Here is a 15,821-nt window from a genome sequence, read left to right as displayed (position 1 = left end):
TATGTAGCCCAGAATAATTTCAGATCTGACCACCATTTCTTACAAAGCCAAGTTCTGCTTGACTGCAGGTCAGAATTACAACACTGAAGCAAAGTCAATTCTGACTGATAAAACTGACATGGAAATTGCCATTTATTACAACATAGTTTCAAAGCTAATTGCAATCAGATTGTTTTACCTTTTATACACTATTGTAGATACTACTGCATAGAATAGCTTAGCTATCTCTCTTGTCGGCAAGACTAATAAGCAACTAATTTTATTTATAAAATATTAATTATTTGTTCCTTACCATAAAAGTCTTCCAATCTCTACCATCTGGTCATTTTGTAATTAGCATAGATTCCCTGTACTTTGTAAAATTCAGTGGTGGGGTGGGGGGGTGTTAGAGTGCAAAAAGCCTCTGAATTTCCTGAATTATAATTGCATTTGTTACTTGAACAGGTCCCGGGTTGTTTAAGGAAGATAATGCTGAGTTATGACTTGATGTAGTGCAAATCTAAATTTGTCGTTGTGATTTCTAGTTACCCATGGTAGTTCTTAGTCAGTATGAGTTTCCTAATTCTCAAAGTATACCATAAGTTTAATACCACCAGTGTTGTCACTGTGCCACTACTACATAATATTGCCACACCTTTCAAAATCTGAAAATACTGTGTAAAATCCATGTATAACCCCTTCTGAAGTAAAGTCATTAGTCCTTATAGAGATTCAGTTTTTCAAGTGCCTCCTTCCCTCTTGCTCTTCCCAGATTGCTTGTTTCCATATGTGAATCCAGATAATGTATCAGTACAGGAATGGAGGGGGTTAACACATGGATCTAGTCTGTTTGGATGTATACACACATTCTTTCCTCTTAATTCAATGGTAATTTTATTACTCTCATCTCCAAATCCTGTTCACTTCATTGCACCAGCCAAATGCCTGATTGTTCACCTGTGACCCTTGTTCACTATCACTGCCACTGGTTAAGCAGTGTCTAAATTTAACACTGATGCACAATTCCTCACTTCTGCCAATCACTGATTAGTTCCAGCCTTGTAACGCTTGGAGATATCTGTGCCCAGCCAGTTCTGAGACTGGGTGGTGTTAAGGAAGTAGAAGTGGGTCAGCTTTGTGGTGGAGAGGATATGGAGTCTGAAGCTTGTTGCAGCTGGACATAAACAGGGAGGGGAATAGGAATAGTGCTGGTGAGAATTTATTGCTAGTACCAAAGGCATTAATTGAATGAAACATTGCTACATCTAGGAGTGTAAGTTGTATAAATTTGTGGCGTGAGGATGGGCAAAATATTTGAGAATGGGTTGGAGTTGATATTTTTGGAGAAAAGAAAGGAGCCGAATATCATATTTCTAGATAACAGTACAAAAGGGGATCTAAGAGGAGGTCAATCTCCTCTTAAACAAAGAGGAGTATAAAAGTTGCATTCAGCACTGCAGAGTGGCAGACTTCCATCTGGACAGCCAGGGCATCTATATCCTCCACCAGGGTAAAGTAAAATTGCATGGTATAGTTAAAGATTCCTGAATCTGTCTGCCAGCTATTCATGTTGACATTGTGGCCTGCTTTCCCCACCATCTCAGCACCTCACACATCCTCTGACTTGATCAGCTCCCTATTTGCTCTCCTCTTTCATCTGTCAGCCATGTAACCAGTAACTTACCAAAAGACAGTTAAATCACTGCCTTCTCTCATGTTTCTTCTTCATTTTGTTCTTTTCTAAATTCAGTGTATCTGTAATCTGTGTTTCTGATTAAAGGGTTCACTGCTAAGTATTAAGATCTTTTTTTGAAGATGAGAGGGTGAACAGCTAGAACTTGTACATGTTAAAACAAAAAACTAGGGATGAGTATGGGGGTTAGCTAGGAAGTTAAAATGCAGGTCCTCAAGGGTAGTAATCTCCAGATTACTCCTGGTGCTAGGTGCTAGTATGGTCAGAATTAGTATAGGCTAGATTGATTTGACATGAGCTGGTGCAGAGGGCACCAGAGATCATTGGGATCTCTTCTGGGGTAGAGGTGATCTGTACAAGAGGAATTGGGTTGCACTTGAATCAGAAAAGGGCCAATGTCCCTGCAAGGATATTTGCTGGTTTTACACAGAATGGTTTAAACATTATTGATGGGGGGGGGGTGGGGGGAAGACTCTGAGCAGAAGCAAGTCATGAGATAAAGTAGCAATCAGCAAGAGCAAAGTTACTAATCTAGAAAGTACTAGAATTATGGGTGGAATTCGTAAACTGTTTTCAGGAAAGTTTCCCAAGGTAATATATAGAGCTCCCTGCTCAAGAAGGTGCAATACAGGACCTTCATTTAGGAATTGAGACAGGGCAAGTAGGGCTGATAAGAGACATTGAGGGTCTGGCCAAGAAAAAGAAGGAAACATACATTGGGTTTTGGAAATCAGGAACCACAGGAAATGGATGCAATTTTTAAATAACTACTTCTCCTCTGTGTTTACTGAGGAAAAAAATCATGGTTGCTTAAGAGATAAGAAAAACAAGTGGAGATGTTTCAATAGGTACATTTAATGTCAGAGAAATGTATACAGTATACATCCTGAAATTCTTTTTCTTTGCAAACATCCACGAAAACAGAGGAATGAGTGACAGATGTTAGAACCCCAAAATTCCCCCCCCCAGCTCCTCCCTCCCACACATAAGCAGCAACAAAGCAATGTCTCCTCCCCTCCCTCACCAGCAAAAAAGCATTGGCAGACCCCACTGAGCACTCAAGTGTGCAGCAAAGCATTGATAAAGACACAGACTTGCAGTACCCCAAAGACTACTCGTTCATCCAGTATTCAACATACCACAGGCTCTCCCTAATAAGGGTAAAATAAGTGTCTCCATTTCTCAGCGAGAGGGGAGACATAACAAAACAACTCACTGATTTAAACCATTTTGTTGCGTTGCTTCCTCTGAGCTCTGTGCCCAAAGAATTTGGGTTCCTTGACACACAGCCAGTAGCCAACTCGCTGCTTTTGATTTACTGGAGGAAATTCTGAGAGCAGGATTTACCAACATTTGGATATACAGGGTCAGATTAAGAGGTGTTAGCAAGGCTTTGTGTGGAAAGTTGTGCTTAATGAACCTTGTAGAGTTCTTTAAAGAGATTACAAAAATTAGATGTGGATAGAGCAATGGATGTTGTCGATTTGGACTTTAGCAAGGCCTTTAAGATCATGTATGGTAGACTACTTTGTAGGTTTGTACCAAGGAATCCAGAGAGAGCTAGTTAATTGGATTCAAAATTTGGCTCAGAGGAAGGAAGCAGAGAGAGGTGTTTGTAGGTTGTTTCTTGGAATGGAGGCTGGTGACTACTGGTATGCTGCGGCGGTCAGTGTTGGACCCTTGTTATTTGTTATTTATATAAATGATTTGGATGCCAATGCACGAAGCTTGGTCAGTAGGTTTGTGGATGTCATGAAGTTATTAAGTGTTATTGACAATGAAGAAGGTTACACTGGGACTTTGATCAGTTAGGGGAGTAGCAGATGGATTTTACTGCAGATTTTGGAAAGTCAAACCAATATCAAATGTATACTATGAATGGCAGGTTTCTAGCGAGTAAAATGAAACAGGGAATGCAGGCACATAGTTTGTTGAAAGCAGTGTTACAGGTAAATAGGGTGGTGAGAACAAGCAATTGGCCTTCAGGTAGGCTATTGAGTGTTGAAGATAAGACATTATGTGGCAGTTGTACAAGTCATTCGTTAGACCACACATGGAGTACTGAGTTTTGGTCATCCTGTAATAGGAAAGATGTCGCTAAACTGGAAAGAGAAAGATTTGCGGGGATATTGCCAGGGTTAGAGGGCCTGAATTGTAGAGAGAGGTTGGCCAGGTTAGGATTTTATTCTTTGGAATGTAGAAGAATGAGAAGCAATCTTATGGAATGTTTAAATTTATGACAACCATAGATAAGATGGATATCATTCGTCACCCAGGACACGCCATTTTCTCATTGCTACCATCAAGGAGGTGGTAAAGGAGCCTGAAGAGACATGCTCAATAGTTTCAGGATCAGCTTCTTTCCCTTCTGCCATCAGATTTCTGAATAAACAGTGAACCCATGCACACTACCTTGTTATATTTATCCTCTCTTTTTGCACTAATTTATGTGTGTTTATTTATTTATTGTAAATTATAGTTTTTTTATTATGTCGTGCAATGTACTTCTGCCACAAAACAATATATTTCACAATATATGTTCGTGATATTGAACCTGCTTTTGATTCTGTTAGTAATAAATAGTCTTTTTTGCAGGGTAAGGGGCATTGGTTTAAGGTGAGAAGGGAAAGATTTAAAACAAATCCCGGGGGGGGTGGGGTCACATTTTCATGCAGAGGGCATTGTGCATATGGAATAAACTGCCAGAGGAAGTAGTAGAGGCAGGTACAATAATGCCTTTTAAGCAGCACTTAAATGGGTACATAGAGGGGTGGGGCTTAAAGGGAAGTGGGCCAAACATAGGAAGCTTGAACAAACTGGGTGGATTCTGTAGTCAGCATGGACCTGTTGGGCCAAAAGACCTATATCTGTGCTGTATTGCTCTAAGAATCTATAACTTTGACTCAGCTTTTATTTTTTTAATTTAATTTTTTATTTATAAAGTTTTTTTTAATGTTTGCTCTCATGGTGTTTTATCTTCACCTATGTTGTGTGTTGTGTTATTCTCTGCTTGATGGACAACGCAAGATGGAGTTATTTAGGTTTCATGATGAGCAAGGAACATATAACATAAGGTATCATATTGTATCTCATTAATGAGCAAAGGCTAGAAATACAGGTTTGTTATTACTATGGTTTCCCACTATATTGTGAAGTGGTGCTTCAGTGTCATTTTCTGATGCTCCGTGAATGTCAAATAAGGTTCTGAATGTTGCATTCAATATTGTACACAAAAAATTAATTCCTAAGTTATCAAAAGAGTTTTCTAAAATAATCATCTCGAATAGGTGGAAGTTACCTCCATAGTGTGTCAATTATATTGCTCTAGGAAGATGGCAGCATACTCAGATGCAGCGGCTTCTACAGGGTCAACCAAAGGTGTTAATGTCTTTTATAAATGTGTATTTTACAATCGCACACTGCTAGACATTAGGAACTTGACGTTCTGCAGGTCTACACTATCAGTGAGTTGCTCGTTGGTAGAGAAACTGTAGGAGCTGGATGGTGTGGATTGTGCTGCTGCTTCATTCATAAAGGCATCAGTGTATGAAGGAGGTGTGCAGTCTAACAGCGAGTGATCGCCTTGGTTGTTTTTCTTCTGATCACAAGGCCCTGTTGGACATTGTTAGTGTGGAATGCTACAAGTCCGATTCACTGTTTTATTGGCAGAAGGTGGGCTAGCTGCATGGCCTTAGTCGCAGCAAGGACCAGGTTTCAAGCCATGGTGTTGCCTGTTTGGAACTGCCCAGGGGTGCTTTTGAGTTGGAGCTACTCCCCAGTATTTGCTCAGCAGAAGACAAGCTATATTTTGGTTGATTGCAGACCGCTGAAGCATTCATGGACTTGGGGACTTGGACTATATTTTTTGTGTGATTTACTGCTATCTTATATGTGCTTGCTATCTTGTATGGCTTATGTGCTGTGTATAACTTTTGTTACTGTGATTTGCACCTTGGTGCTTTAGTAATACTGTTTCATTTGGCTGTATTCATAGGCATTTATGTATGGTTGAATGAAAATTAAACTTGAACTTGAACTACTAGATAATGTAGAAACCCAGCATTGATACCCATCCTATGGCATTTTACTGGAACTTAAATCATATACTATAAGTTTCTTTTATAAAATTGCTCTTGCTGGTAATTCAGAAATAAAGCTATATGATAAAGAAACATTTAGTTTGTACTTAAATAACAATGTTAAGGGTATTATACTTATTTTCCTTTCACTTACATAGAACTGTGTAAAGATTGATATACCCAGCATGTGGTAAATAGGTGAAAGTGAGTCTGTATGAAGAATGACACAGTAAATCTGATAATATCTTGAATAATTTAAATCTCTCCTTTCTAGTGGAAGCATGTAATGCTCTAATGATTTGTGATTAAAAATTAGGAACACCCACCACACCAGCAACAACTACTTGTACTTATTTAACACTATTAATGTGAAATGATTGTTTCTCAGCATATTGAGATGATTTGGAATTCTGATTGAGAAAATCCCTGATGTTACTCTTTGATTTTACGTTTTTTGTCTTTACTTGTTTAGTTTGTAGATTTTTTTTTTAGTTTTAATTTTCCTTGGAATATAGTTGTCAGTACATGGAGTAATGCAACCAGCTTACAAAAATGCTGCAAGTTGGTGAATTAGGTAATCATTAACTTCTAGTTTAGAAGATAGTGGAGCGTAAATGAATGACTGGATTAGCAGCAGGATTTCTGGATCATGATTCAGCCCCACAAGAATATGTTCCACCAGGATAATTGTAGAATTTAAAATCAACTTGTTAAAAAATCTGAGATAAATCTTAGAATTACTATACCAGTTTGTAAAAATCAGGGAATCTGCCATCCTTAGTCTAAACTATGTGTGACTCCCAATACACCAGCAGAGCTGACTTGTGGTTTTGTGATCTGTGGTTTAGTGGCAATTAGGAATGAGAAATAAATGCTGGCATGACTAGTGATATCTGCACCCCTGAGGAGAGCAATTATAAAGGAAATTTAGTTGAAGTTAATAACTGTTTAATTCCAGCCTTAATCAGTATTAAAGGAAGCAAAGTATATTTAACAGGATAAAGTTAAAATGTCGGGAGTAATCTCCACAGAGTATGCAAATGTTTACGGTTTGCAGGCATGAATTTACTTGAGCATGAAATAAAGCCCTTAATCAGAACAAAAAGTTACTTGCATCATGAAACTGCTTTCTTGCAAGACCACAGAATGAAAGGAGGCAGAAAGATTGCATTTCTTTTGTAGTCTGCAAAAGGGTCTCAGCTTGAAACGTCGACTGTTTACTCTTTTCCATAGCTGCTGCCTGGCCTGCTGAGTTTCTCCAGCATTTTGCGTGTGTTGCTTTATAAGGCATCGCCTTGTCTAAAATTTTAGAACATTTCACCATGTCACTTCAGACCCCTTTTGTGAATGTGCAAAACCAGTTTAATTTCTTATGACAAGACCATACATGGAAATCACTAAAAATGGGAACTATTTTACATTTATCACTGTTCTGCAAATCCATAAGTGAATAATCCTTAATGTTAACGGATTGTTGGTGTTTGGAGTTTTGAAGCAAACTCAAAATAATTTCTGTGATTCAATTCAATGTGATTTAACACTATGACTTGCTAACTGAAAATGTTTTGAATTTCAATCATCATATTGCTAGTAGTTGTAGTAAACTATTTTGAAATATGTTTGATAATTTAGTGTGAAATTTTTGATAATGTTGCTTGTAAAGAAATTCCTAGTGAATGCATAATATTTCTGTAATTCAGGAATTAGAATTTTAGTTATGTAATTTTAAAGATTATTAAAGAACTGAATTTTCCTTATTAGAGCAAAGGAGGCCATTCAGTCCATAAAGTCTATGCTGGCTCTCAGAACAATCCCTTTCACCCTCTTATTTTGCTGCACCCTGCTGCTTCAATAAATTAACAACCATGGTTCTCCAATCTTCCGACAAATCACAGTAGCAAATTCACCTAACAACATCTACATATTTTTGAGATGTAGGTTAAAAATGACACACATGGAGGAACTGTGCGTAATCATGGGAAGAATGCAAGTCCATCCAGACAGTCTGCAGGTCAGGACTGAAACCAAGTCCCTGAAGTTGTGTGGTGTTAGCATTACCTTATCTGAATGAACCATATCTGTTGCCATCTGACACAGAAAATATATCAGTAGCACAAATATAATGTGCAAATGGAAGAGGTTCACTAGGTTACTAAAGGCACAATTTGCCTTGGAAATAACTAACAGAATTCCTCACTGGAAATTACTATTTCGATTTGTGTACTAAATAAAATTGTGCTGCGCCACTGAATGTGTAGACCATTTTGTTTTAGAATGGGCCATACCAAGTGTTGATTGTACTGGTCACAAACTGAATTATAAAAGTAATATTGAAAATTAATGTATAACCTGCTTTTGTCCATAATGTTTATTGTTATGTATTTCAGGATGATTTGGAACAAAACGGACTTGAGGATGGCAGTGGAAGTATGGGATCACCTTCTGTTGCTGTAAGTATTGATAATACTATGATGGTAATGCTTGTCATTTGAAATTTATTGTATAATTTAATTTGGCACTGACTTGTAATTTGATATTTTAATCAGAAAGCAAGCTTGTAAAATATAAAACCATATTTAAAAATAACCTTTTTGGAGTAAAAAATACTGTAAAAGTTGATGATTTCAAATTGGTAGAGCTTCAAAAAAACTTTAATGCATTTTACTCAGATAGTTTATGCACTTCCTGTTGAGGGTTTATGGAATAACTGAGGTGCTGAAATACAGAGAAATCTACTTACAGAATCGGAAAATGAGATGTCAATAACTAACGTTGTTTGAGCACCATTTAAGGATGGCTCACATTTTACAGTGAGATTTTTAACAATTGGAATGAAACTTCAAAATAGATTAAGGTTTAAATTTAAACCTTCTTCAATCTCTTAACTGTGAGTGTACAACGTGCTTCCCATGATTTGGACTTGCATCTCATTCGGGCATTGAATCAATTTTTTATGCCATATTGATGCATCAAATTGCATCAATTTGCATCAATTTGGTTCATTTCTGTAGTCTTTGGTGCCTATAAAACTATTACAAACATGAACTGATAATTGTACAGTTGGGGAAATGAGGTATTTGGGTCCTGAATAAATATAAGAACTAATCTTTTAACCAATTAACTAAAATGATTGAAAAGTAAAATGCAGACTAACTGGGCAGCTAGTTAAAATAGAGAAAAAGAGTTTGCTGTCAAAGCATTAGAGAGAAATATGCAGTCAAAATCAGTGATGGATGAAGTAAGGAATGAAAAATCTAGGAACATTTTTAACATGCCACTGCAGCCCAAAATTCAAGTGTTTCCAATGCCAGAGAGGCTGATCCGCAGAATTTAACACATTTTTAAAAGGGTGCTTATTAAATACCTAAAATAGGTTTGATTTGTACATTCTGCACAATCACAGCAGCTTATATTTATTTATTACTTCTCAATACTGCACCCAACATTAGTAGCTATTTGCAAAACTAGCAGAGATGCATGGAACTCGTTCAGCTTTTGGATATTCACATTTCACTCTGTGTCAACTCCTCACCTGAAATTACTTTATCGGCTACGTGCAGATAACAAGTGGCATTTGTTTATAAAATCCAGCCTAATTTACAGTACTAAATGCAGTAGGCATCATCTTCTGTTTGTTAACCTACTAAGTAGTAGCAGCATTTACCAGTTATTAATATTCTTTTAATTGCTTGAAGTACTTTGACTTAAAAAAAATTCTTGTACGTTTCATACTTCCATTGTGTGTAGCAGGTGTTTTCAAAGGTTAGAAGTATAGGCTATTTGTTTTCTCAATTCATGCAATTGTCGTAATTCAGTTTTGTTATACTAATAATAAGAAAAATCAATATTCAACAATATAAACAGAGGAGAATTTGCAGATGCTGGAAATCCAAAGCAGCACTCAAAATGCTGGAAGGACTCAGTAGATTAGGCAGCATCAATGGAGGAGAATAAACTGGACTCATGATAAAGAGTCTCAGCCTGAAATGTTACCAATTCATTCACCTCCATAGATGCTGCCAGGCCTGCTGTGTTTCTTCTACATTATGTATGAAAGCAATAATCAGAACTTTTGTTAGAAATTTAACATTATTGTTGAGAAGTGTTTTCAAAAATGTAATCCTACGTCAAGATATTTTATTTCGAGTTACATAATCTGTTAACATCTTATCTGTTTGTTAAATGCACTTTCCAAGAAATGTTATGTAATTATGACCTTTTGTACATTGCTTAGATTTTATACAATGCAACAGTTGCATAGAAATCGCATTTCTCTATATGTTATGTTCCATACCGTCTCCTAGCTTGTCTTCATTTTGCCTTGTTACGGTATCCTTCTGTTTTTCTCTTGGAAATTGTTTAGCCTCCACCTCAAGCACATCTGTTATTTGTCTCCATCACTCCATGCAGAAGTAAGTTCCACATTTTGGATATTCTCACAGTCGTGATGTTTCTTTTGAAGTCCTTGTTGAACTTAACTAGTGTTTGTCCTGTATTTAGGAAATTTTTTCTTTAGGCTGCCCTTCCTGATTGTCCTGTCTCAATTCTGTTCTTCTCCCATTTTCCTTTGTGATAATCTTTCTCTCGTCTAATTATTCTCTCAGAAACAGTGGGACTCTTAATTTAGTTCAGAATTATGTGTACATTGCAACAGCAGTAAATGACATCAAAACTGATCTGTATCTTCATTCCATCAGGTCTGCATTACCTATAACTATGTTTATTCTCATATCTCAGCATATTGTACAAAGTACTGTTTTGTTGATAGTAATGCATTGGCAGAAGCACAATGTGTGATACAATCCCCAACAACTTAGTCCTGCATCACACATTGATTTTAAAAAATAACAGGATGCAATGGGCCAGAGATCCTCCTTGCAATTTACCAGACCGAAGGAGCTCACTTAACCAGGACCTCAAGGTTGGATTTTTACCCAAGCCGGGTACAAATTGTACTGCACAAGGTCATTAGAGAAGTCACCTCATGAAAGAGTGTGATAGAAGAATCCGGTTTCAGTGGCACTTGCATCAACACCAGAAGAGCAAAAATGAGAAATGTGTGCAAACTATTAAATTGGGAGATGCAATCTTAAAATAAAGACATCCCAGAGCATGCAGTAGTGTGTGATACTTCTGCAGAAACCCTTTAGAAAAGCATGTTCCATTGGCATTCTTATATTCTATGTGCTGCATACTTTGAGAAGTATAAAGCAAGTTCGTTATTGGTACTAAAAGTTCTTGTCGTACTCGTTGCTTGCTTAGTTCAGTGAATTTATAAAGGAACATTACAGACTGGATGACATTGCCCACAAACACACTTGTGGACTTATGGACAATGAATTAAGACTGACAAGATGTTTTAAATTCATAAATCAGTAACAGTTATTAGAGGACAGACATTTTTCAAAGATGTTGTGTTACAGTAGGGGTCGGGAGTTACATTCCTAGCAAATGGTCCATATTTCCAATTTTCCTGTTTCTCATAATGAGAAGTCTCAACTCTTGGCCATATCTCAGAAACATTGGTTGAAAAAAAATGTTTATTTCCTTCTATTTCGTATAAATTCTGTGCAAGCAAATTTAATTTTGTATCTCAAATTTTTGGGTTGTGATTTGTGAATTCGCTTAGGGTGAATTTCCCTTACTTAAACAGCTGAAATGGATGTTGCCTGTATCTGTTTCATCTAGAATAGGAATGACAACTATTCTTTACATCCTCTTACCTCGCACTTCCCCAACCCCTTCTCTTTTAGTAATTGCTCAATTTTTATGAGTCTTAGGTACTTTTGATGTAATTCATTGCAATATGGTCATCAACTTTTTTGTGTAATTTCTGACTTGTAGAAGTCTGTAAAAACAGAACCTATTTGCTATCCAGGGGTGACTTGTTGCCTGCAATTCTCAGTTCCTCTGGGAATTCTAGGAAGCTTCAAGTATCCTGAATGAGCATAATTGGAAGTCTTTAACAGCTGTACAAAGTGGTCATCACCCAGCTACAAAGTTCTAACTAGTAACTAGTAAGCGGATAGGAAGAGATGGGCAATAAATATCTCTTGAAATTTTCTTCTAAAAAGTGTGTTAGCATGTTAGGGATGAAGATGGGTATTATTGGAACACTTACGAGAGATTTAATAAATACTTCATTTATGCTGCAAAATGGGTATTATTTTCATAAGAGCAAAGCAGGTCATATGGAAATTTTGATAGACAGCATAAATTAAGTCTTAGAGTCATGGAAAAGTACAGCACAGAAACTGGCCCTTTGGCCAATCTAGTCCATGTCGAAACTATTTAAATTGCCTACTCCCATAAACCTGCACTGGGACCATAGCCCTCCAAACCTCTACCATCCATGCACCTATCCAAACTTACCTTAAAAATTGAAGTCAAGCTTGCATGCACCATTTGCGCTTGCAGCTCGTTCCACACTCTTGCGACCCTCTGAGTGAAGAAACTTCCCCTCATATTCCCCTTAAACTTCACATCTTTCACCCTTAACACATGACCTCTAGTTGTAGTCCCACTCAACAAACTTTCTGCACCAGATTTGAACTCCTTCCTGTATTCTTTCGAATTAAAGTTTGATATTAGTTGCTCAATTATCTGATTAATAGCTTGATGTCCTTAATGATAATTTTCTCATCTGGCCAAGTAGCTTACTTCCACCAATACCATTCTTCAACATCCAAGGAAAGATGTGAAAGCAATGCATAACTTGATTCTTCAGAGTGTACCCTTTCCCCTTCCCCTTTCTAATGCCTCCTTCAGCCTTTTCAGGTAGTGGCAACTTGCTGTATTAAACTGCCATCATGCCCATGAAGAACCTGCTAGAGCTTGCTCAGACTTTACAAGTTTCTGCATCATCTGGAAAGTGTGTGTGTGTGATTTGTCCTCGATTATTATCACTCTCATTGATCTATAATTTACCACACCTAGCCATCCTTTATTCTCAATATGTTGTCTGTTAAGTCCATAGAAATATTTGTGTTCAGTGTTATTCATGTTGTGGAGTTACTTTATAAATATACTGAACTTAGTAAGTAATGAATACAATGTTGTGAACATCTGAGACCACTTAAGAGGGAATGGAGGGAGTTATTTCATCTTAAGGTACTGGGATGTTTATAAAAAGTATCAAAAATGTTATCTACTTGCTTTATTATTGAAATATGCGCACGGTTATATACAGTTCTAACACAGAATTCTGATATCAATAATGGACTGCTTTATGTGCTTGTATTAAAGCAGTGTTGGAAATAGATGAATTTATTACATTGTGAAGTATATTTCCAACAGTAAACATAATGCCAGTTTTGAGTGATTGCAGTCGTTGAGGGATCATCCATCATGAAAGCATAAGCCCAGTTTAATAGTCTGTCAAAATCTGTTTTTATTTGCCTTGGGTCACTCTTCATTGGAATAGATGCAGTGAATAGGCAGTTGTAATCCCTTGATACTAAGTGAATTTTATTCTAGGAATGTGTAAAGCCGTTCTTATGGATGTGCATAGTGTATTATTCCAACAAGTAATTACACTAAAGTGGTGACATTAAAGCAACTGTGATTGCAGAAAATGATCAGCAAATTAGATCTTATTACTGGGCACATCAAAAACTAGCCTTAATACTTTAACTCTGTCAGTAATGATGTTATGTAATCATCTATCAGACAGATACAGGCTGGATCTGACTGGGATACTACCAAAGATTTGTATTTTGGTAACTAGTATTTTCTTTTGCAGATCTTTTAATCATGCTTTGCAGTTCAGTAAAATTGAAATGAAAAGATAAAATTAATATAGGCAGATAATTGTTGACAGATTTGAAGGATTAAAATGATTTCTACAAAGATTTGCATTAAACTAATTGTGTAATTCTATTTACTATCTTCCTCATTTTTTCAGATGTCGTTTTTTTCTCTGTTTATATTTAGTTTCTGTTGCAGAAGTGAACTTATAGAATGAACCAACGGCTCTATGAGTCTGCTCAGCCATTAAGATCATGGCTAGCCAAATATTTGGACTCCATCTTTTTTCCGCCTAACGCGTGTAACCCTTGCTTACCTATACATCAGTCTCAATATTATGGCACAAGAATGACCATTTGGTCTATTGAATACCTGCTTTTTATAGAAAATAAATTCAGACATCTTTCCTGCTTTCTTTAAGGGCTTATTCAGTTTGCTTTTCAAAGCGCTCATTCTTTTTCCACCATCCCTTCAGGCCTTGAGTTCCAGATAATGTGTCTCACCTACTTTTTTTTAAATGCGCACATACACCTTTTGCTGATGATATATCAATACTCCAATTCCTTCGTCAGTGCACAATTTCCCAAAATCTACCCTATCTATAGCAGTCAAGTCTTCCCTAATGACTGTTACTTCCAAAAGAATAACTCTAACTCTTCTCATTTAACTTTATAGATTTCCCTCACCTTATCGAATTTGTTCTGCATACTCTATGATCTTCACCTTCTTTTGGAAGTTAAGTAATTATAAATGGATGCATATGTACTTAATGACCCAAAGTCCACAGCTTTCTGAGCTAGAGAATACCAAAAATCCATAGCCATTTGAGAGAACAAAGACCTCTTCATTTCAGTATGGTGTAGTTGTTCTCTCATCTTGGGATCTTACCACTTAATTTGAGATTCCCAGACAACTGGAAACTTCCTCATACAATTTGTACTGTTGTTTTCCCACAAGTTTGTACATCACCATTCTTAACTTCAGTGTGTCAGTCCATTGTGCATAATCTTTTCTTTGTTGACAATTCAGCCAACCTAGAAACCAGTTTTGAGTTGACATTGCATAGTTTGTACGTGCATACTCTCTCAAATATATTTCAAAATTATACACAATAATTATAACTGAGTTCCCACCAAAACGTTTAATGGCTGCTAGATTTCTTTTTTTATCCTTTTCCTACATCAATTTAAGGGCCAACATTTGTCTGATTACTTGAGGCACCTTTATCGATTATTTTTGTGTAAGAATACTGAATTTCTCCAAACATTAACGTTTGTTAGTCACTCGTCATTTAAATCATTTTCTGCCTTTTGTTATTGCTTCATTCATGGAAAATCTTTTTTTTCCTCGCTGTGGTCCATCTACCACCATTTCTCAGCAGCTTACTTAGCCACCATTTGGTGTCATCCTCATAAACAAATTTTAGTTAACATTGAGAGTAGAGGTGGCAGCAAGAAGTCTCCATTACTGAAAGATGATGGTTAGACACGTAAAAAAAATCCTTTAAATGAGTAGGGCAAGCATGGGGGTTTTATAACCCCGTTGATTTTATTCTGTGATACTTAAAGTTATTTAACAGCTTGATAAAGCTCCTGGTGTCATTGTTACCTTGCAATACCTGCTCTATTAAATAATGATTAGATAGCAGTTTCATTATTTTGTAATATAAAGTGCTAGCTCAAATGCTGTCACTTGAAATTGGGTCAAGTTTTTGTGTGGTACTTAACCAAAATAGTTCTTAAAAGGACTTCGTAATCTGTGCTGCATAAAGTCTACCATATTTTCTCAACTTGAGCTCTAATGTGCTTAAAGGCACCATTGTAGGCAATACACATGCTATTTGAGACTTCAGTTGTGTGTGTCTATCAAATTCTTAAGCAGGCTTCATAGTATATTAAGTATGAGGCCTGCTTCAACATTATGTAAGGGTGACCTGCTTGTGAGAACACAGCTCTTGGAATTTTATACAAAATAAATATAAACCGTGCCTCTACCTAATCTCTTTTGCATGTGCACCCTCTTTCAAAAGTCCCTTTGGCTTCTTCCCTCTTTCATGTCTTTTTTACCAGTGTTTTTTACTTCTCTTATACAGTTTCAAAGTTCATTTACTTACAATGCAAGGTTTATTATCAATGACGATTGTCTCCATCTATATCATTCTCTCTGCTTGCCAATGAATTGCTTAATTTTCTTTTGTTACCACCCTGTGTCTAGTCAACTCTCCCCTTAAACCTGATCTCTGTGGGATATAATCAGCTATCTGTGTAGCTTTTTAAAATGTCGGCAAGCATTGGTAACTCAATAGAGATCCAGAGCTCACCCCA

General features: G+C 36.7%; 1 protein-coding gene across 5 annotated transcripts in view; it reads left to right on the top strand.

The window, feature by feature from the left end:
- LOC132399744 (ankyrin repeat domain-containing protein SOWAHA) overlaps positions 1-15,821 on the top strand; it is an 89,683-nt gene that overhangs the window by 39,388 nt on the left and 34,474 nt on the right. For 2 of the 5 annotated variants that reach the window (XM_059980448.1, XM_059980447.1), the window contains exons 5-6: positions 8,139-8,201; positions 10,115-10,163. In XM_059980448.1, coding sequence (XP_059836431.1) covers positions 8,139-8,201; positions 10,115-10,163 — 112 coding nt within the window. Of the gene's footprint in view, positions 1-8,138; positions 8,202-10,114; positions 10,164-14,172; positions 14,976-15,821 lie in introns of those variants that run through there. The other 3 variants (XM_059980445.1, XM_059980446.1, XM_059980449.1) reach the window with 2 other exon arrangements.

Source organism: Hypanus sabinus, chromosome 9 (genome assembly GCF_030144855.1).
Source record: "Hypanus sabinus isolate sHypSab1 chromosome 9, sHypSab1.hap1, whole genome shotgun sequence".
NCBI lineage: Eukaryota > Metazoa > Chordata > Chondrichthyes > Myliobatiformes > Dasyatidae > Hypanus > Hypanus sabinus.
Note: the sequence above shows the minus strand (reverse complement) of the source record. Positions and strands in the feature narration are given on the sequence as shown.